Genomic DNA, 23,970 nt, shown 5'->3' on the forward strand with positions numbered 1-23,970 from the left:
GCACAACCCCGAGGCTCTGATTGGATCCTGCTGCTCTCCACTGGACTGTGTGCACATCAGGCACCTGCTGCAGGCAGCTGAACCCGGATTCGAGGTTCGATGAGAGCACGCTCCGAGCGTGATGGTTGCCCGCAGTCCTCTCTCACTGCCTGGAGAATTTGGCCACGGCAGAGTGAAAATGGCACACAGATGTCACCATGTGGAAGTGGATTCAAATTCTCTCTTATTTTGAATCGATGCTGCACAAATTTAATCAAACTGGAATTTTCACACTTGATGATTTTTTTCTTCTAGATTCTGTGTTGGATACTTCAACATCTCAGCTGCAGACTTGTAGGACCTTCACAGTTCTACTTGAACATGGCATACTAAACATGCGACTACCAAAATAAAGTTCAGTATTTTGAAAATTAATCCTAGGGGTGTTAGACCACTTGCCCCCAAAATTATTATGCCTTATTTAGCAACATGCAAAAAAAAGATAATATATCCCAAGTACTTAAAAACATATTTTCAAAAGCAATACGCTATTGATGAACTTCTCAGGGACTCCAGTGATGGGCACCACAGAAAAGTAAGCGAGGAAATTGCTGACTATATTCAGTGAGGACTGAATAACACACAGTGACAAAGTGTTAGTACACATAGGTAGAAATAACTGAACACGAAAAACATTAATTATCTAAGCTCTGTCCATAAAAAGCAAGAACCCTCTAAGAAGCATAACATTTCATTCATGTAATTTAAAACTATTTCATGAAACTGCACTGATGGTCTTAACATCAATACCTCCTAGTGTTTTGACATTGCAAAATTAATAATACTTTATAAAAATAAAGTAAACTCTCCTTAAAATTTACTAAGATAAAAATAAAACCATAGATAAAAACCTATGAATACAATAAACCCTCATATTAATAGCTACATAAGTGAGCATCAGGTTTGTCTCTAAAGTGATTATGATTCTTATCCTGCTACTGCAATAAGGTCTTATAGAAAGGACAGCAGTCTTTAATCTTAGCCAAATTTTCAAATGAAATTAATTTATGGCAAATTTTTACCTCCCTGCATTTTGTTCAACATTTTCCATCAGTTTTATGGAAAAGTCTTTATGCTGTACCATTATCCAAGTTCATGAACTGCAATGCTGAATACAGAAAAGGACTTTTAAAAGTAACTTTTAAAAGTTACTTCACAATAGAGATTGAACACACATACACAGATATTCCCATGCAATATGCTCTCCCTTCAAGAAGGATGACATAACAGAATCTTAAATTATTAATGAGAATGGCAATATTTGAACTGAAATACTAAAGAGGTCTCTGCTAACTTTTATACCACTTCTTTGAATTTAGTTAATTTCTCTGAGTCTTGAATAATACATGCACCAAAGGATTTTATTTTTTTTTCCATGTTTGTCCTTGCTTGTACGCATTTAATTATATCTTCCATCCTTTTTTTTTTGGATTAAGATTGTCTGCTTCTGATTTAAGATAAGGCAATATACTTGAGGGTCTTATAATAGAACTTCTGACAAAACTTGCTAGTGGTAATAGTATATATACATATCTATCTCCACTTATATGCAGTCTGTAGTTTATATTATTACAAACAAACAAACAAACGAATTGTCATTCAGCAGAATTGTGTCCACCAGAGTATATTAACATAGATTTTTTGAGCTTGTGCATCTTTAACAGGTTCCTTTTAGAGTTTATAGGCACTGCTCAGCATAGCCCTTCATTTCACCCACTTTTTGACTAGTTGTACCCTTTATTTCTCTGAGTCTGCAAACACCAATTGCTTCTAAAGACTGATTTTTTATTTGAGTCATGAAGGCACTGCATAACAGATCCCAGCTTTCAGCTGGCTTTAAATAGTGCTGCAATGGCTCTATGGCATTGCATAGGTCTAGGTTGAGCTCTGATCCCAAACACAATGCTGCAGTGTCAATGCCTCAGAGAAAAGTAAATTCTCTTAGGTGCAACTTCATACTGATGCAGTGACACTATTTCCTACTATGAATTTACCTTGGCGGCTGCTAGCAGAGGGATCTCTGCAACACGCACCACTGCACAATGTAAATATGCCCTCCAGTATGTGTGTGTACATCAAATTTTTAGTCTATAATACCAATTCCAAATATTGGCATGCATGGTTGTGGTGTCTGTGTTTACAAACTGTAAAGAGGCTTAAGTGTTTATCCCCTTTACACACAGATATCCCGGACGTGTTCAGACAACATGGGAACCCTACTCTGGGCCCCATGTTCGTGCCTCTCATGGTACAGGGTGCACACTGTTTCTCCTTTACTAACTCTGCACAGGATCTTTACTATCTTTCTATAAGGAGAATATCTTAATACAGTACTCCAAGTTGTTCTCTGATGGATCTGCTTCCCAGAGGATAATGGTTAAATAATATGAGAGATATTATACTCAGTATCTTTTACTTCCTAATCATATCAGTATTAACCAGCCTCTTATGTTGCAGCTAGTCAGTCTCTAGTGCCTGATTTAAAATGTTATGCTTTGCTTGGGTTCTTCTAAATGACACTTCAAACTTTGAAATGAACAGATTAGTAACAGATCTTAATATCAAGTTACCTATTACTTGTTTTGAAGTCAAACATAGAGATTGCAATGGAGTTTAAAGCATTATGTGTTGCTCCTCTACAATGCACACACTAAGACAGAAGGAGAACTACTCATGTTAAGGAAATGGCTTAAAATCTCAGTTATAATGTGATTTGATTTTCAATTAATGAGTTCTATCTAAGCACTTGGAAGTAAAGGAATGGATCAATGGCTCTGTTGGACTAGAAAAGAACATAAAAGGAATCGTATCCCTGTTTTACTCTTTAACTATAGCTTTACTTTAGATAGACTATATTGTGTCATACTATGAAATACTTACTGCAGCTGATTGAAATGTAGTTCATCTTCACATAAGTAAGAGAACACCTATAATGTTAATGAACAACTTTTAAGCTGAAATTGATCAGTTACCTCACTTTTCCATAGAAGCTTTAAGATAAAAATAATGCATTTGAATTTTCACAGGTCAAAATTCAGGGACAATGAGAATGGCACTTCAGCTGAATTCCATGCCAAGTATTCCAGCATCTCTCTGGAGCTTAAACATGGCTTCAGAAGTGACCAAATGACCAGCCAGAGAAAAGTCAATCAGGCAGTGCCTTGTTAACTTGCAGTTTAGCCCTCACACAGAGGAAGTGCTGTAATTCCTGTCAATTACATGTTTTCTTCCTTCTCTTGAAATGAATACTCCCTACTCCAGTACGGCACCAGCTGGACTAGACAACATTTTGCATGTCCTTATAAGTTCATCATCCTGTCTTTTTTAACTATAAATGGAGACACTGATTTCAGTCATTATTGCACCCAAAAGTTAACCAAGTTTGCTATCACATTTTATTTGCATTCTACAGTGGGTATCTATGAAGATAAGATATTATGTTCTCATTTTATTTTATGAAGAAGGAGATTCAGAAATCATGAGTAAGATGTGTAAATAGCATCACAACCATGTAGCATTTGATCATGTAAGGTCAAAAAGAATGGATCTGAAAATGCTAACAACTCTTTTACTGAAATATTTCACTCAATTTAATATCATGGACACAGAGAGTAGGAATATGATCCTGTGAAAAAGGAAGAGAAACTAAAGAAAAAAATTACAGGGTTTTCAGATCAAATGCAACAGCAAAATCTTCTATCTTTTCTGTTAAAAAAAAAAAAAAAGTAGGTACATCAACAAATTCTTCTAACATATTATTATTTCCATTTATGCAGTCAATTGTATGGATTTGATCATAAGGAGGTACAGAAATCGGACATGTTACTCCCAACTAATTTTTTAATATACTCTCCCATGTCATCTGTGTATGTCTATTGAGTGAATGAAGGTGAAATACAATTTGAAAAGGAATTATGTCTTCGAAAAATTAATAATTCTACTAAATCAATTTATCATAAATATTTGAGATTATTTTTGCAAGTCTCATACATTTTAACACATTTTATAATAAATTTCTGAGAAGGAATAGCACAAGACAAGAAATTTAATATGGCAGAGGTCGTATGTCATGATCAATGAATTAACCACCTAGTAGTGTCAGGATAATTGATTCATGACATATATGAGATTTGAAAATTTCAGTCAAAAATACAGATATAGGAAATCACTTCTGATGGTGCCTTATAGCTCAATTAAAGGGGTTAAACTGAACTGTAAACCAGTTTCAACCTAATTATGATGACCAGACTGGGACATCTCAGAGATAACAGTGCTTCCCTGAACATGCAGGAAATGTACATGAAACCACAGCATAGCAACTGTTGATATTAATTGATTTTTAGTGCTAAGTAATAAAATGATTCATAAAGTATATATTTCTTCTCACTAACATAATCTCTTAATAAGCTTATGTGTGTTACCCACGAGTTTACCATACTATTTTATCATTACTTTAAGTACATACCATTACATCCATGAATTTTGTTATTTTTTCTGGATCTTCATCCTGGAACTTTGATACTAACCATTAGAAACAATGATACTTCCTTAAATTTTCACTGCATGTATTTCTGTATGTACAAGTATCTTGTAGGCTTCTTTTCCTTGTTAAATAGTGCTAAGTAAATTCTACAGACTTACACATCAATGAAGTTGCCAAAGGTATAACTCATGACTGAAACTGAACGATTCTTTTCCTCAAAACTTCCAATTGGATTTTGTTATGTCACCTTTATTTAAATAGTTGTACTCTTAAAATGTTCAGGACAAGCAGCATATTTCTTGCTTTTGTTTGCTGCTTAGGTAAAAACTGTGCCTTTTATTTCCCTCTTAGTGTTACTTCTTCAAATCTAACAGAAAGTAGATTATTATTAGATATTAGGAAGAAACTCCTTTCTGTGAGGAGTGGGAACAGGTTGCCCAGAGAAGTTGTGGATGCTCCATTCCCTGAAAGTGTCCAAGACCAGGTTTGATGGAGCTCTCAGCAAGCTGGTCTAGTGGAAGGTGTCCCTGTCCATGGCAGGGGGTTGGAAGCGGGTGATCTTTAAGGTCCCTTCCAACACAAACCATTCTACAATTCTATGATTCCATGATAATTTTTCAAAAAACGTAATAGAAAATAATATTTGAGAGAATTTCAAATGGACATTTAGTCTATTCTCTTGCCCCAGAGCACTATCAACAGATCAACAGCACTTAGACCATTCTCATGTAGGTGTTTTACTAAGCTAGTGATGGAAATTGGACAGCATTCCTAGGCAACCTAAATGAGTATTTCACTACCTTTTCAATGCCCATCTAACATCCCTCCATAACAGCTAAACTTCATTCCATTTTGAATGTTGTTATGACTTCAAAGAATATGGAGACTACACCACTACCTTCTTCCTTGCAGGAACTGTTTGAACCCATGTGGGATTATGGGATCTGCTCTCCTAGTGAAAGACTGTGTTCCTCTACACCCCAAGGAAAAACATTAGAAAAGGTTAATTTCCCAAAGTGCTATAGCTGTAAATAACTATTTTAACATACTCAAAAAGCATTTTTCACTCCCTCATTGCTCCTAACATAATGAATATTCCAGAAAATATTCTTGCATATCTGTCCTTTAATATTTCTAGGGCTAGAAATTACATGGATTTTTTTTAATCATAGGTAGAATCCAACTAATTTTTAATGGTGAAATCATGTTAGAAGGAAAACAGCTGAAATAACCCTAAAATTGCCCATATAAGAAGAGGAGACCCTCAAGGAAAAGGCCATATTACTGACTTGCCAGCATAAAAGGGTTCTCATTGTGTACACCTGTGTTGTGCTTGGCCAGTGGGCTAACTGCTGACTTTAAATAGCATTTGATGTCTTCATTCTCACAAGCAAAGTAGCTACATAGGCAGGTGCAAACTCGTTTAAAAAATTTGTATCAGGTGGAACTTCTTTGGAGTTTTTTGAGAAGCTAATTATCATCACTTGCCCTAAAAAGAAAAAAAAAAAAAAAAAAAAAAAGGCAATTCACTCAAACTAACTTCCTGCTCAAAAGTCTCTTAAATTGTGTTTATCCCACAAGAAACAAAAATTTGGGAAGACTAAGCCTAAGAAAAAATTCTTCTTGCTCACTTCATGACATTTCATCAAAAATGTGGAAAGAAGACTCCTCCTAGAGTGTAAATAGCTGAGGGAAAGTCAGAGCATCCTCTATTTACCTCTGCACCTGCAAAGGAAAACGAAAACGTCTCAAGCCCCACCTTTTAAGAGCCTTGTGAAACAATCTGGGAACCGAGCCAACTTCTACTCTCTCACTATATAAGAGTTGGGAACAGACAGGTATTTCCTCAGAGGCAGGTTGTTCGGTGGTTCCTACCGGACCTCCAGAAGATGGGTAAAGGTGGTGGGACACGAATACCACTATGGATATCAATACTAGCCCTGGTCTTCATACAGATCAAAGGTAGGAAGATTCACTTGCTTGGCATTTTTACTGTTTTAAAGAATTTATAGCTTGCTTTGGAGTTTGAAGCTTTTTTTCCCCTGGCTGTGTGAAGTTAATGAACCTCTCACCTTCGTGCAAGATTTTATTTTCTGCTTAAAATACTTTCTTTCCTAAGAAAAGAAAATTAACTCTTTGGAAACTGTCATCCTGTTTTTCCCCAGCTGAAATCTGGAACAGCTCCACTGCATTGAGTGGAACTTTCTCTGAACTTATAAGTCTACAAAAATGCCTCAAGATTTGCATTTAGCTTTTAATATCCACTTTAAGGTGGTATAGCATTTCTAAATGAACAAACCAAAAGGTGCAAAGGTACCTCTAGAAAGGAATAAATCAGTGGAGGAGTATGTCTGCATGAATTATTAAAGACTATTTATCAGGTGATGATAAAGTATTGAAGAAAAGGAGGGTTTTGCTTTAAAATCATCAGGCAATAGGTTTTAAAAATTTATTTACTCTTGCTTATGAGGTTGCATAAAAGCTCGCACACAGGGTTGGTTTGCAATGGGCTGAAAACAAATGCAACTGCTATAAATATTCTATTCACTTAATAGTCACAGATGGATGGAGACCCCTTTAATTTTTTTTTCTTTTTTCACCTGATAATTTCCCTTTACGTTTAATGTAACAACAATGTTAGTTTTAAATGCATTTTGATTTCTCGCGCAGATCCTATCATATGATTTCATAATTTTCCTGCTCCTAGGTAGTTCCACAGTAGCTTATGTTAAGAAGTGGTAGTGTCAAAGAATAGCCTATGACAGGACTAGCTGTAGCCTCAGCAAAGCATGCAATGGCAGCAGGGATCTGCACAGTGCATGTGGCATGAGACAGAGCCACGCAGTTCATGGAGAGAGAAGCAGAAAACTCTCTGAGGCTGGGCACTGAAGGAGCCCAGAAGCACTGAAAGATTCCTACCCTCAAAAGGGACACATGTCCTCTAACCCCAGCTCTCTCCCCAGGAGAGGACTTGCAGAGTTCCCACAGCTCTGCTTTCAGCCTTAGCCCCTTTAGTGGTCCTACCCACAGCCTGCCCTGGTGAGGTGCAGCAGGGGGTGAGCCTCCCCTTGCACTTTGGCCAGAATAGTTTTCACCTCAGCCTGCCCTCTGATGAACTCTCACTAAACAGTAAGAGCACTGAAAGCCCATCTGGATAATGCATGCATTCTAATTCTGATGTTGCACTGGAATGGAATGAAAAATGGTTTCTTTGCTTTGAGCCAAAATCAACAGGCACAAATGTATCTACTGGAAAGACCTATTTCCTTCTGTATGGTGTGGCTTTTGCATTTATTTTCCTTCTGTGGCTTATTACAATGAATGCTTGAAACTAGAAAATACAGAGTAACTTTGGCTTTGACAAAGATCAGTCCTCTGACTCTAAAGTGAATTCTTCATGTACAAAAGGGACTTATTTGAAAGCCATCTAGCTAGAAAAATAGGTTTTACTAATGCTTAAAGTACAGAGTGATCATAAAACCTAAAAAATTTAAGGTCTTTTATCTGAAAAGCTTGTAAGGGAATCCAGGGGTATACTGTGACAGAACAAGGACCTGCTCAAATCACCACAGGCATGTTTTTGATGGCTTCCCTGCAGTAATTTATTACCCAAAAAGTTAAAAAAGGCAAAGGCTGAAGGAGTGGTGTTTGGCCATCGTTGCATGTAGCATAGGTCCTGATGCATTTCTGGCCTCTTGTACATAAATGTGTCTTTGATTTTTGATATATGGAGTGCTGCACATTTAAACAGATATTATTGAGACATTATGAGGGGATTCAAGAAAATTAGACATTCACATTTCCTTTACTACTCTTCTTGATCCAGTTCAAGCCCAGGGCAGTGAACAACCAACAAAATCAGAGTATGTTTCTCCATCTCTCCTACAGCGACAAAAATGTAGGTATTTTTATGCTGATGTCTTTGTAAGGTTTTTTCTGAATAAAGGTGATAAACTGTAAGATTACAAGAATATTTTGATTCCTAGCTACACACATACCACACACAATGAAAGAGAAGACCTCTGTAAAATATATCCAGTTTTCAGACATTCTCTGATTGCTTTAAGCTTGGGAATTTCCTCTGAGATCTGACCCAGTGGATCTGCTCTACTGATATAATACAGTTATCTAATCTTTGACTTCACAAAAGGTACATAACTTATATCTAAAAGTGTATTTTCAGAAGAGGTGTGTGTTTACATACATATCACAAAGGTACTTGATAGTAGGTAATAAAAGGCACATTTTTTTACACTATGTCAAGATGACTGCATCACTCACAAGAGAATAAGAAAGCTGTAACTACCTTAAACATTAGAATAATTAGGTACTACAAGATCCTGCATGAAACTTAACCGGACAGTGCAAAAAGAGGGTGGAAGGATCCAAAGCTGACGGGTGTATTAGTAATGACAGGCTGAAATAATTGATCATTAAGTCTGCCCCGCAAAATGTGTGCCGCAGGTTATTTAAAAATAGATGTTGTAATCAGTATTACAATACAGTGCTCTGAGGATCATATTGCTCCTCTTCAGTTCAGAGTATCAGGGCCAGCATCAGATGGGAGTCTTGAACAAATGGTGGAAGAAAGTACTACAGTCTGTGCAATTTAGCTCTTAGTGAAATTTATAGAAAGACAGAACACAAAGCATTGTGTAAAAACCACCAATAAAATCTTGTGGAAACTTTCCACTAGAGTGTAACTAGTAGTAGGAAATATTCACTAAAAAGACTAGGCAATCTCTACCCATATTCTAGGACTTCAGAAAAGATTAAACCTGGCCATTTTTTCTCCTTTCTATTTTCTACCAGCTTTCAAATCCCAAGGAGTGACAATCATTCCACCTTTTCCAAACGCACTGAACGTAAAGGGTAAGTTAAGCAAATGTCATGGCTCAGATATCTGTGCCCTTGCTAATGACAAAGAGCATGGAGTGACTGAAAAAAAAAATCAATGAATTGTGTAAGAACCTTTAGCATCATAAACCAAAAAATTACCAGAGAATTAATTAATCAGGTAACACAGATAATCTAAATGTGAATCCAGTGCTTTTGACTCACTACTCTATGATGCAGCTGTAAGAAAAAAAATTAATATATATGTTTGAACACGTATACCTATTGTGCATGTTTTTCCATGGTATTATATATATTTCCAGTAAAGATAGGAAAATACTAGTGTGCTGAAAACTGTTGAGACACCTTATCCAAGGAAGAGGGTACAATTCAAGCAGGCTGAGTGTAAATGTGGAAAGGGATGGGGAAGATAATCAGGGATTTTAGAGAGTATCCTTGCAAGGAAAGGAAGCCTGAAAAGAAAGCTTTCTATAATGGGCTGGAGGAGGAGTAGAGAGGTGGAACCCCTTCAAGGTGAAGTGTAATTTTGGCACAAGAACAACCAGTCATACATGGGACAGGAATATGTTTCAGAAGATGTTGACAAAAGTCTTCCAGCCATTTAGAATTTGTGGGTATGAGTGGGCTTCCCAAGTAGGAGTACCAGCTAGTTTTAAACTAGCTTTTATATGGTTTTATGGTGGAACTTGAGGACTGCATACATTTAGGAAAGGATATATGGGATAGGACAGTAATCAGAACTAGAGCACTAGATCTAGTGACCCCAGAGGTCTCTGATTCTAGGCCCTATGTCCCTATGCAAAACTGATTAAGCACAAAAAGCAACTGAAATAAATAAATAATGACAAAAATAGCTTGACAAAACAGAAAAAAGATAAGCTTTTTGGAAAGAGGCTGGTGAAAGAAGCAGGAGGGATAAAACATCGACACGGAGGGTGTTACAAAAAACTACAGAAAATTCTTATTGCTTATTTTGAATCCACAGCTGGCAACCCCTATCACAATGGCCGTGTTTGCAGCACATGGGGTAACTTCCACTTCAAGACCTTTGATGGGGACATCTTTTACTTCCCTGGGGTCTGCAATTACATCTTTGCATCCAACTGCAAGTCTTCCTATGAGGACTTCAACATCCAGATCAGGCGTGCAATGGTGGAAAATGCTACTGTGATCACTCACGTCTTCATGAAGCTGGAAGGAGTAGTGATCGAACTGACCCCCACCTCTGTCCTGCTTGACAACAAACTGTATGTTCCTTCTTTGTTCCCAGTGGGCTCTTTGAGCAAGTGTCCCTTTCCCTCATTTCATCATTGCTCCCAAGCAGTGGGAGGGCTCAGGTCCTTCCTGAGGTAGTAACAAAAACAAAGGAGGGCTTGACAGCAAGCTAAGTGTCACTTGTGCAGATTATCCCCATGCTGTTTTGCTCAGATGAGCTGTATCCAATATGCTGTCCCACTGCTACAATAGTGTATGTATGCATGCAATTAAGTCTATAAGCTGCATTCTTTACACCCTTGGAGTCAGTAGTTTCCATTAATTTTACCACATCAGAATCCCTGCAAGGAATTTTTGACAGCTTCTGTTCTTGCACTGAACAGTGTGCAGTAAAGCAGTGACTGCTCTTCAGCTTGTACCTGAATTATTTTAAAATTATCTGTTCTTCAAACTTGCTATCTATGTAGTAATTATAGCACTGACTTTGGCATAGGGTGTGAAACCTACCCAAAAGGCCAGGTAAATATTTGGGCACCTATCCCACAGTGAGTTGTCTGTTATGGCAGCTATGTACAGTGAGCTTGTCTAAAGGTTATCTCGGGTACAGCTTCCTGAATGGCACTCATGCCACAGAAAGCCTGGAGTCTATCCCTTTATTAGCAAATGCTTCAAGGAGTAAATAGCAATATCCTGAAGCACACTGGCTGCAAAACAGAGCCTCCCAGCACTTTTTTGTAAAATACAACCACAGACATATGCTAACATTTTACCCAGCAAAACACCCTTAATGTAAAAGCCAAAGGGAAAAGCAAGGCTGATCCATTTGCACAATGAGAGACAATGCATAGGAAATGGACAAAATATTAAAAACCTGTGTTGTCTGTGGTAGTTATTGCTCTAATTTCTTCACAGATATGTGTTGAAAATTCTCAAAGAGAATGAGAAAGGATATCATTGTGAACATTCAATGGATATTCTGTCCCTACCCCTGTTGACTTATGATGATCTTTCCCCAGGGTCCAGATGCCCTACAGCCATATGGGAGTCTTTATAGAGAGAAGTAACAACTATTTGAAAGTTTCTGCCAAGTTGGGACTGACCTTCCTTTGGAATGGACAAGATGCCCTCCTGGTAAGAAAACATCCAAAACACAGCAAAAAGTCTGTATTTTGAAAATAGCCTGCTTACACCTTTGCAGTATTACAGCCAGGCAGGCATTAATTCTTTTGGATTTGTGTCCATTTTTAGTGTATTGTTCTGTCTTCTCTCAATTTCCCACTTTTTCCCCACCAAGCTCAGCTCAGAATCAATAAGCAGTACTGGTATAGGCTGTGCTCCTAACCATCAAGATGGCCATTTCTATAGACTTCCTTCCTCCTTTTGTTGTTTTTTTTTTTTAGGTGGAACTAGATAAGAAATATGCCAATCAAACTTGTGGACTTTGTGGGGACTTCAATGGAATTCCAGGCAGCAATGAATTTATTTCAGGGAGTAAGTAATAATAAGCATTATTAAGTACTGGTGCTTTTTTTTTTTTTTCTTCTTAGAATATACTTTAATACGGGTTGTGGGTTGTACAAACTGGAAAACTGGCATTAATTCTTTATGTATTCCTGTGATGTCAGTTGTGCCAAGTCAGGACTTTGAGATGTAATTAGACTACTTCTATCATTGTTAGATATTTTAAGACCTGCCACATAAAAATTTCTACTTGTTTTCAATAGTTAAGATCCAGTTTTTTATAGATAGTGTTCATATTTCGCCCTTCATATTTTAGTGATATTAATTGGTAATCACTGTTCACGTCATAGCAGGTAGTGTCACAAAAAAAAAAAAAAACCTCCATGCAAAATTTAGTAAGCATTATTCTAATATTTGAACTGTTTTTTACAGAGACAAAACTGACCCCCATACAGTTTGGTAATAGGCAGAAGATGGATGGACCCACAGAGCAGTGTGATGATCCTATTCCTCCTACTTCTCTGATGAACTGCTCAAGAGAATTTGTAAGAACATCACTCTCAAAATGTGTTCTCTCACTATGAATGCATTCTCTGTCTTTGGAAAAAAACTTTTTAGAAGAGGGAAAAAGTAGAACATGAATATGACTCAGTTGTAGGTCTCAAAACAAAAATATTCTTAATTTCATGTTGTTTTCTTTGCTAAGGGGAATGCCAAAAATTTGCATTCCCCTTCCACAAGAAGATTGCATATTTTCCTGAAAGAGAAAATTACTGAGGATGTCTTAATATAAAGAAAGGATATAATGCTTGGGAAGTGACCTGAGGTGAGAGTAACTAAGGATATGGAAACTACTAGAGTTATTCAAAGGAGTTCCATGTGGTTTTGCTCTATTGTTATATTTTTCCTTAAATATCAGCTTATGGATACTGTTGGAAGGGTTTCTGGACCAGATCAATCCTTGATTTATTCTGCTCCATGCCTTAAGTAATTATTTTCATATGTTCTTAACATTTGTTTACCTTCTCTCTTTTCCTTCCTAGGCCTCTATCTGTGAGACAGTATTGACCAGCAAAGCATTTACAAGTTGTAACATGCTTGTGAATGTCCAGGACTACATTGAGACTTGCATACAAGACCTGTGCCACTGTGACAGCTCTATGGCTGACTTCTGCATGTGCAACACCTTTGCTGAGTACTCCCGGCAGTGTGCTCATGCGGGTGGACAGCCCCAGAACTGGAGAACCTCAGATCTGTGCCGTGAGTATCTCGGGAAGGGACCTCCACCTGTGCTTACACATCTAGCAAATTTCACATGTGTGAGGTTTTTTCCTGAAGAAGAAAGTTGAAAAGTGCATGCAATTATAATCAGTTTTTACCTGGTCACACGCAAGACTTTGGGAAGTTTAGGGGGTTTTCAATATCATTCAGAAAATCTAAAATGTTTCAGCCTCTGCTTGGATCAGGATACCTTGTCGTAGCTTGACACAAAACAACCTAAATTGCAAAAAAAAAAATGTTTCCTCCAGCTTTTAAATGAAAAGTCAACTTTATAATACTCTTTCTACTTTTAGCCAAATCCTGTCCATTCAACATGCAATACCATGAGTGTGGCTCTCCCTGCTCCGACACGTGCAGCAACCCGGAACGATCTGCGCTTTGTGAAGATCACTGTACAGATGGCTGTGTCTGTCCTCCAGGCAAGCTCATTTCCTGCCCTTTTCTCATACCAACCCCCCTAGAGTACTCACCTGTACACATTTAATAACTCTCTTACTCTGGATCATTCCCATCACATCATCAGTGTTATTATCGTGGAAGTAATAGCTACATTTCTCCCCTGGATGCACTATTTCTATTCAAATTACTAAATATGGCCTTTTAAACAACAAATATTCCTTGCATATATACTTTTCTAATGTATATATATAAAATCACTGAACTTAGAATAAGATAATTTGCTCCTAAAAACAGCAGAGTCTTCTATTCTCAGCATTCAAACTCAGTTCACAGAAAGTATAAAATGTTTAAGCAGATTTTGCATGCAATCATAACTCCTGCTGCTAGCAAAGCTACATCTAGTTCCACAAATGACCAAATCCTTCTTGTCAAGTGTTATGTGTTTATACAACAAGGAGCTGACAGAGCACTAGGCAGTGTGTTAGATCTGGTCCTTCAGAGAATTATACACAAGAACTGCATATCAGTACAAGATAGATGTGTTCTTTGTGCATACTTCTGGGTCTAAATTTTTGTTGCTGTTGTGACTGTATATCACAGGAGCTTCACCCCTTGCAGCTGTTCTGCCCATCCCCATGATGTCTCATAGAATTCACCATCACTTGTTTGTGTAGTAGCATTGACTTCTCTAAGGCAATCCTCTGTCTCTGGGCATAGAAATATTTACTGTACAGATATTTCCCTGGGCAGTCTTGTAAATGGTTCATCTATTTCAGCTCATTACCTAATAGTTTTAATCCTAATTCCATTCTAATGAAATCTGAAACAGAAAGGTATTTTCCTAGAGGTCCCTTTTGATCACACTAAGATTTTTAAATAGATTCCAATGGAATATAGCCCTTCAATCTCCACATAGCTTGTGTCCTATTATTTTAAAGTACAGCAGAAACAGGACATAGTCTCAGGCATCTGGTAGATATGTGTTCAAAGGCAGGTTCTGCAGTGCCCAGAATAAATAACAGACCCTTTCTTTCCCTAGGAATGGTATTTGATGATGTTAATGGTGCCGGCTGCATTCCCCGCAGAGAATGCCACTGTACCTATGAAGGTGAAACTTATGCTCCTGGTGCCTCCTTCTCATCTAAATGCAGATCATGGTAATATTTTCTCACTTTCTGGTTTTTTGGGTTTTTTTGGTTTTGAGTTGGGGTTTTTTTGTGCATGAGCTGAATATTTACTGATTTCCTCATAAAAAACAAATGAGCAAGTACTTACCAATTGAAGTTCCATAATTACACTGCTTTAGAGGTCGCTTTCATGTCTGTTTTCCCTTCACACTTGGAACAAAAATTTGAGTTTTTGAACACCTGTTCAATTTCAAGAAATACCAATGAAGGAAGATAATCAAAGTCAAATACCAGAGGTGTTTAAAAATGTGAATTAGGGCTATACCTTTGCAGCCCTACAGTGTAATGCGAAGGTACTCATATAAATATTGTGGAGATCATGACATTTGGGGGCATGTTACATTTAGTGTGGAAGTTCACATTTGAGGGGCATGTTTAACAAATATATATTTTTTATTATCCCTATAATTACTGAAGTATTACTGCATAAGTGTATGCAATTGCACCTGCCTATTTATTTATTTTCCAAGAAATACTTAAAATATTTGACATGGATTACAAGTTCACCAGGACTGAATTCTGTCCAAAGATTGGAAATGAACAACAATATATAGAAAGTTATCACCTTAACATAAATGTGCCTGCCCCATATTTGTCTGAGATTTCTAAGCAATACTGCTTTCTTTGGCAGTGTGATCAGTGTTTCAAGAGGAAAACTAGGGCATCATCTGCTCTTATTGCCTTTTTATTTTGTTTGCACTTGCATTACTCCAATTTTACTAATGCTTCCTTCATTTCAGTACCTGTGTTGGAGGTGAATGGTCTTGTGTCACTCAGTCGTGCCCTGGGACTTGCAGTATTGAAGGAGGTTCCCACATTTCAACATTTGATGAGAAATACTATTCCTTCTTTGGAGACTGTAGTTATGTCCTAACCAAGGTAAAAATGAGTCAAAATCCTTGCTAAAGGAAAATGATTTTATTGTATATAATGTTTTTTTGATGAAAACTTCTGGCAATCACATCAGTTTTCTGAGTCATTGAGGGTTAACATAGTTATAGGGTTAACACCCCTAAATGGATTTCAGGGGCTTTTCTGTTAGGGTTATACTAAATAATATTGTAGTATTTTTGTGGGTCTTGATAATTTTTTAGGATTTGCACTGAGTTTTTATTAGATTTCATAGCCCTATGTGTATTCATTGTTTATTTTTACTGAATGACTAAACTATTTTCATAAGGACTTCATATTAAATAAAATCTGCTCTTGACATGATCGATCTGAATGTCACCAAGCAAAATAATCATAAAATCTTAGAAATGAGCTGGAATGAGATGATTTAGAAATCTTATCCAAAAGTTTAAATTATTTAAATCATTGAAACTTTTGGATAAGATTCACAAGCATTGCCTTGATGCACAATGGCAGCATAGGTCAGACTTTACACATTAAACTCCTCCTTTTGGCACCAACATGTAAAATTAGATTCTCAGGGTGTCTGGAGGCAGAGGAAAACCCCTAAATCTGTACACAAAAGTTCAAAAAGCCCCAGAATTTAATACTGATTTTCTAGATTGCTATAATTTTATGCATCTCAGCTGTCCTCAATTTAATCTTCAATATGCCAAAAAAGTGATAAGACACATTCAGTATTACAGCCTTCTCTGAGTCTTTCCCTATTCTGTTTTGGCCATTAGGCACAGTTTGAAGATGAACACAGTTCTATGAAAATCAGAACTGAATAGAAATCTGAACCTTTATGCATTAACTTCCTGAATAATAATTTTAGTTTCATTTTCTATGAGAGGATATTTAAAGAATGTCCAAATCACTAGGGTCTTGAATAATCTATTCAGTGCAGAAGACATTGGAAACAATCTTTTCTCCCCCTGGTAAACTCATAAGCAGTGGGCAAGAAAGGCACACCTCCTTCTGCTCTAGCATACTAAACAGGTATTGCCTACACATTAGGAACTTGTCTTACTAATGCATGAGGAAGTTTTAATGTTCAGATTAATATGTCTAACTCACCCCTGAAAGCCAGAAGCAATGCACAGCTTCCAGTGTGCAGACTGCATGAATGCCAACTTAGTGATTCCAGACATATGTTAGACCATAGGAGCAAGAAGAAATGAAATAAACAATATTTTTAAAACGCTAGCTTTGCTAAGAATTTCATTTGCATGTGAATTTTTTTTAATATAACTATTTCAATATAGCAAATCCTTTTAACAATATCTTTGTTTTTTTTCTTCAAGCTCTGTGACAGCAATGAATTCACAGTGTTGGGGGACATCCACAAGTGTGGCCTGACTGACACAGAGACATGCCTCAAGGGTGTGGCCATCAGCCTAAATGGAGGACAGACGGTGAGCAGCAAATGTACACACCTGACATCCTACAGGGATGTTCTCTAAGAGTAGCAGACAAGGCAAATGACACCTAACAGCACAGACAAGAAATTTGCACTGCCTTTTTGTTTTATCAAAACAAAACATTAGTCATTTTGAACATTAGTCTTAATTTTTTTTAGTAAAGTAAGCACATTAGAAGAGAAGATCTTATTAGCGTTCTGTTATTTAGATAAATTCTGGTTTTTGCTCTCTTGGACAGTCAGTGGAACACAGAAATAAAGATTACAGAAATAGTACAGGAATCAGAACCTCATCATAGTCTCCCTCCATTTTTTCCCTTTATCTTGAGTAGCATTGGATAGGAAACATTTGGAAAGTATTTAACTTATCTGCTTGATAACTATTGTCTTTTCTTGTGGACAGAACATTGTGATCCAGCCTTCTGGGAGTGTATTTGTGAATATGATCTACACACAGTTACCATTCTCAGCAGGTAAGTTCCTTTGAAAAACTACTATTTCTCATTTTTATTTTAAAATGTTATTACATGAGTTAAGCTAAAAATATATTCTACCTATGGTTACACTGCAGCAAACCCAGAGCACTGCCATAGAGCACTATCTCCCATTCTTATGTAATAGGATTTTCCTATTCAACACTAACTTCAGTAAGATCATGGTTTATATTTAGCAATATCTAATTAGTTGAAGCAAATTGTGTTATTGCACACTTTCAGATCCAAACATTATCATAAGAGAGGAAAGAAAAATTCTGATATGCAACTGGACTCCAATTTCTCAAGTCATTAGTTCTGTGTTCCCCTGTCCTTGTTCTGAAAGTACATTCATCACTGAAGTTTCTCACATGCCAGTTCTTCTCAAACACTACTGCACCTGAACACAAATCAAACCATGAATGGACAAAATAGGTCCAGACTCCATTGGACTCTTCAATTAAATAGTGCTCTAGCAAAGACAAGGTTTTAAATAACAGAAGAAGTGTGTGTTCTTCCCTCATTTTAAAACACGTGACAGAAAGTGGAGGTTTTTTATACATTTGTTGCTTAGGTGTTTAGGTTGGACTGTTTCGGTACTGGATTTGAAATTCTGTAAGGATCACTTTCCCCCCAGTTCTTCAGAAGCTAGGATCATATCAAACACAGCTGTAGAATTCCTTTATTATATTGTTCCTGTAATGAACAATTATTTTCAACTGCTCATCTCTAATGAAATTATAACTATATTTTTCTTATATCCCTAGCAAACGTCACCATCTTCAGGCCTTCATCTTTCTTCATAATTCTGCAAACAAATTTTGGTCTTCAGCTACAGGTTCAACTTGTGCCTTTAATGCAAGTTTTTATAGACTTAGACCCATCACATAAAGGGCAGACCTGTGGTGAGTGACCTTGTCCTAACAACTGCCTTCACCAGCACCTGTCATCCTGTAGGAAACTTGTACAGACCGTCTGCTTCCTTCTAGGTCTCTGTGGGAACTTCAATGATGTACAGACAGATGATTTCAAAACCACCAGTGGTGTGATAGAGGGCACTTCAGCTGCCTTTGGCAATACTTGGAAAACTCGGGCTGATTGTCCTGATGCCAAAAATACCTTTGAGGACCCCTGTACTGTCAGCATACAAAATGGTAAACTCAGCAATCTCTTCTATTCTCCTGTACGATGCAAAGATGGAATAAGCTGATCAACCACCAAGCATTTAGCCAAAATAACAGAACTATTTGCACATGCACACAATTTTCCTCAGTTGATACTAGAAGTCTTCAATTAATAAATAACTAGCGAAATATTTTGGATCTTCAGATATATTCCTTTGGATCAAGATAGCAAGTCAACTTACTTAAGGGAAACTAGAACCATACAGCATATTAGGGATTCATTCCTGGAAATGACTAATTGTCACAGCCGTGCCTAGCCCCTCTGAAGGTTGCAGTACTTCCACTGCTAAACTAAGAACCAGACTTGCAGTTCAGAGACTGAAAGCATTCAAGCTGCATTTCAGTCAACAAAATATATAATTCTTGAGTATTCATCAGCTACTATTCTGTTTTCTGAGATGAACTAGCATAGTTTTAATTTACAGTGTGAACCTTCCTTTTTAAAATTCAGCTAGGGGTATCTTTAGTCTATTCCATCTATTCCATGACAATTATAATGAATTAGAGAACATTCAGTTTACAAAGAGTTCATACTTGTACCTAGAGGAAGTGAAAGACTGTGTGCCTCAGCTAATGCAGAGCTTAATTATATTGTAATGTTAAGCTTCTGTAATTTCTCTGGAGGAGGTATAGTTATGTTGAGACAGAGTTTTGCAAATGCATTGCCATAGAAATCCTTCCCATGTTTTCAATTCACAGACCAGTATGCTCAGCACTGGTGTGGACTGCTCTCTGATACCACGGGACCTTTTGCTGAATGTCACTCAACAGTGAATCCAGAAGTTTACTATAAGGTATTTGGCTCTAACTCCATCCATCTAATACAGGAGAAAAAGACTCAGATTTCTGATACTAACACCTGAGAGAGTAACTTGCCTGTTGTGGGGGGATGCATTCATGATAGTTCTTTAAAAGCCAAGGGTTCATTCTTATCTACACAATATGAAATTTCCTCCTTTGTGAAACTATCTTTCTTTCTATTCCCTGGAGGATAAGCATACAGCTGTATTCCTCCTGCACCTATTTTTAGGCATAAACTTAAAGACTAAGTTAGGAGTTAGGATTTGCTATCAAAGGAAAAAAATTGTTCCTTCTTAGAGATATAATGCAAGCTTTAGCCAGAATCTTAATGGGCACTTTAATTTCTCTGAACTGTTCTCAGAAGGCTTTTGCATATATGCAAGGACAAGGCAAGCAATGTGCATAAAAAGCAACAATGAAAATTAGACAAGATGTGAACAAAAATGTTCCGGGAATTCAAGGTGATGAAACCCTGTACTAGAGCCCCTGCGTACTTTAAAAAAAACCTTCCTGTTATTGGAAATTTGTAAGATTATGCTCAATAAACATAATCTGGAATTAATAATATTGTATTATCCCTGCTCAGCATAGAAACCCATGAAATAACTTGTATTCTTTGTTACTCTGCTGCAGAGAGCCCAGGCTTCTAGGCAAAAGCTCCAAAAGCTAGGTGGCATCAAATAATCTCCATTTATTTTAAATATATATGGCACAGTGGCAACAAATTTGAAGTAGCTGGAAAACTGCCAACATGTAAAAAAACAAAAAGAAAAAATAGCTCAAGATAGTGGACCTCTAATTACTTTTTTTTTCCACATAAGTAATTTCTTTGGAAAGAGCTCAATGAAAATCAGGCTTATACATGTGGATTACACTCGCTTTAACCTCTAATGAACATAACACACTTAAACTGCAGAGTTCCATGGTTTTGACATGATGTTCTGGTGATCACATCATCCTCTGTTCCTAGACCTGCATGTTTGACACGTGTAATTGTGAGAAGAGCGAGGACTGCATGTGTGCTGCCCTTTCCAGCTATGTCAGAGCCTGTGCTGCCAAAGGAGTCCTTCTCACTGGATGGAGGAGCAAAGCCTGCAGTAAGTTTTACATCCTGTTTGCCTTTTGAAAATGATCGCCCAGAAGGCCCCACACAGGAGCTCTCAGGGATTCCACAGTAAATTGTGTTAAACTGGGGTTCAAGTATAGCATTGACTTTGAAGAAGCTGAGTAGGAAAGAAATGCTATGAAAGACAGCAAACAAGGAGAAATGTTAAAAACAGGCTTTGTTAGATTACTTGCTTAAAACCATCAGAAAAAACCCGAAGAGCAATACCTTTGCAATAGGAATAAAATAAGTAGGGTGTTTCTCAACTTACTTTGACTAAAAGTATAAAAACATACAGGAAGAAACCTACTGTGTCATAATATAATCAAACTTCATTTTTTTTTTAACATGGGTAAACATATGATGCATTTAAAAGGGAAAATTTTGCTCTAGTACCACAAAAAATTACGCTACTGGGGATATCAGTAAAGTATGTGTACATAAAATGCCATGTTTATCTTACATACTTTATCTCAAATACTTTATACCTATGTTGATTCTTGAACGAGCAACAAATGTAACTCACCTTCTTGCTCTCAAGCAAAATACACCACCTTGTGTCCGAAGTCCCTGAAGTACACCTACAGTGTCAATTCCTGCCAGCCCACCTGCCGTGCTCTCAGTGAGCCTGATGTCACATGCAGCATCAAGTTTGTCCCAGTTGATGGCTGTACCTGCATAAATGGGACCTACATGGATGACAGTGGCAAATGTGTGCCTGCTTCTAGCTGTCCTTGTTACTACAAAGGAACGCCTCTGTCTTCTGGAGAAGTTGTTCATGATAATGGTCTTGTCTGGTAAGAGATTTGTAAAAACAAGTGAAGAGATTGGATATAGGCAGTCTTGAAACTATATACATGTCATGAAATCAAATCAAAATAATTTCTATAACAAAAAATTTCAATTAAAAAAACACAGCTTCCTAAATTCTTAGGGCTACCCATGTTAGGAAGATTGCACATAAATAACTATAGGAATTCAACAACAGTCCTGTGGTGGGTCAGCCTTTCCTAACAGCCGAACTCCCACCCTGTCCCTTTCTCTATGCCTCCCTTCCTCTTTGCCTCCACACATACTTTTCTTATCCATGACTGGAAAAGGTTTGTTCCATAGTGAAAGATGCCTGATCATCCTGTTACAGATTATTCCCATTATATGGAAATCTGAACTATTCTGAAGGACAGCTTTAAACCAGGCATATAGACAGAGAAAACATTTAATTATATAGAATCTACTTGTATTTTGTTCTACTCTAATATAGAATATTAATATTTTAAATGTGCAAACTATTTTATAAAGGCACATTTTCTTTGTTTTATCACACAGTAATTTTCCATTATTTCAAGTTCATTGGGAAATAGGTTGAAACTTAACAACAAAAAATTTTAAAATATCCACTCCCTTCTTTTTATAGCACTTGTGCCTATGGAAAGCTGAGCTGCATTGGAGAGAAGCCTGAACCAGGTAACACATCACTTAAGATTTTCTTTAACTCTCCCTTTCTATCATCACTAGTTCAATTTCTTTATTCTCCTCATAGTGATGCAAATTGTATAAGTCTGAAATCAATGAAGAAAATTAATTGAGGTCTTCTGTAATGTAGAGGACATTCTCAAAATATAAAGAAACACTCTCTTACCTTTCAGGTGGCTGAAACAAGTTAGAACCCCCTGGGTTACCAGGGTAAAAGGATACTTAGTCACCACACTCAGTGTGAGAGGAAAACTATTCACATTTTAATTAAAATATAAAAGCAAAAAACCCCAAAGCAACAGAAAACCCAAAAAAAAAAACCCGAACAAGTAAACAAGGATATTTGTTATCCTGCTTTGTTCTGTTTTTCTGAAAGGAAGTGTTTCATGAAGCTAAATAAAAATTCATTTTATTGAGTAGTCCAAGCATAATCGCAAAAACCACATAAATATGAGATCAAAACAATATTTGGTTTCTCTCTCTCACTACATGCATCACATTAAGGTACACAATTCACAAAGGAGTATTTTCACTTTTTCTTGGAAACACAAAGATACAAACGCATGGTTGGCTCACATTTCTCATGGCTTTTCCTCTCTTTCAGTCTGTGTGCCTCCCATGGTTTATGTTGACTGTGGCAATGTCACAGCAAATGTGGTAGGAGCAGGATGCCAGAAGAGTTGTCAGACTCTAGATATGGAATGTGTAAGTACAGACTCTTTATACCTAGTTGAAAGTATATTACACAAGATATCTCTTACAATTACCAGCTACAGCTGGACTCTTCCACCATGGGAATGTTTCAAGACATCTTTTCTTTATGGTGCTTGCAGTACAAAACTCACTGTGTCTCTGGCTGCGTATGTCCTCATGATCAAGTGTTGGATGGCAAAGGTGGCTGCATTGCTCCAGAAGACTGTCCATGTATTCACAATGGGAATTCCTACAGTGCAGGAGAATCAATCAGAGTTGGCTGTAACAACTGGTAAGGGCATATTGAAAAATAATATTTTGGAAATAAAAAAATAGAACTGCTTAAGATCTAAGCAAATAACAACATTTCACTCTAGCAGTATCAATATTTCTAGGAAAGAATCCTGCATAAAACAATGCACTTCGTACCTAAAAAGTAAGCTCTGTCTACTTGTCTCAATGGCACAGCCTAGAAATTGCAAGTTGTCAGAAAACCACCATGGTTTTGATGTTATCATGTTCATTCAAGTCAAAAAATCTTTCTTCCAAGGAAATCCTTCCATTTCAATAGATCCAACAGGATCTGGAAAAGTGAAAGAATTGGTGTCTTCTGATGCAGTTGATTCATTACATTAAGTAACACGGTCCTTGCATAAATTCCAATAGTTCTTGAGCTGTGTTGCATTTTTGAGAATAAGCAAACCTCATTTTTTCATTAGAATCTTAACACACATTAAAATACAGAAATGTACCTATATTTATATTGTGTATTTGTCTAGTTTTTACATTTGGAGTGCTTTTTGTCCTGTTTAGCACATGTAGAAACAGAAAATGGCAATGCTCTGAGGAACCCTGCCTGGAAACATGTTCTGTTTATGGAGATGGGCATTATACCACTTTTGATGGCAAACGCTTTGATTTTGAAGGAGACTGTGAATATGTTCTGGTCCAGGTAAGAGAGTGTTGCCTAGACTTTTGCTCTAAATACCTTTGCTCTAAATACCT

At 37.1% G+C, this 23,970-nt stretch overlaps 1 protein-coding gene across 1 annotated transcript in view; it reads left to right on the plus strand.

The window, feature by feature from the left end:
• MUC5AC (mucin 5AC, oligomeric mucus/gel-forming) overlaps positions 1-23,970 on the plus strand; it is a 106,926-nt gene that overhangs the window by 54,356 nt on the left and 28,600 nt on the right. The window contains exons 2-20 of the mRNA XM_058025778.1: positions 10,365-10,626; positions 11,611-11,725; positions 11,995-12,085; positions 12,488-12,600; positions 13,099-13,315; positions 13,630-13,755; positions 14,775-14,892; positions 15,663-15,801; positions 17,121-17,231; positions 17,640-17,709; positions 18,477-18,614; positions 18,699-18,863; positions 19,593-19,687; positions 20,665-20,791; positions 21,341-21,596; positions 22,214-22,263; positions 22,877-22,977; positions 23,106-23,257; positions 23,779-23,917. Of these exons, the coding sequence (XP_057881761.1) occupies positions 10,365-10,626; positions 11,611-11,725; positions 11,995-12,085; positions 12,488-12,600; positions 13,099-13,315; positions 13,630-13,755; positions 14,775-14,892; positions 15,663-15,801; positions 17,121-17,231; positions 17,640-17,709; positions 18,477-18,614; positions 18,699-18,863; positions 19,593-19,687; positions 20,665-20,791; positions 21,341-21,596; positions 22,214-22,263; positions 22,877-22,977; positions 23,106-23,257; positions 23,779-23,917 (2,585 nt within the window). The remainder of the gene's footprint in view (positions 1-10,364; positions 10,627-11,610; positions 11,726-11,994; positions 12,086-12,487; positions 12,601-13,098; positions 13,316-13,629; positions 13,756-14,774; positions 14,893-15,662; positions 15,802-17,120; positions 17,232-17,639; positions 17,710-18,476; positions 18,615-18,698; positions 18,864-19,592; positions 19,688-20,664; positions 20,792-21,340; positions 21,597-22,213; positions 22,264-22,876; positions 22,978-23,105; positions 23,258-23,778; positions 23,918-23,970) is intronic.

The sequence above is a fragment of the Melospiza georgiana genome, chromosome 6 (genome assembly GCF_028018845.1).
Source record: "Melospiza georgiana isolate bMelGeo1 chromosome 6, bMelGeo1.pri, whole genome shotgun sequence".
Lineage (NCBI taxonomy): Eukaryota > Metazoa > Chordata > Aves > Passeriformes > Passerellidae > Melospiza > Melospiza georgiana.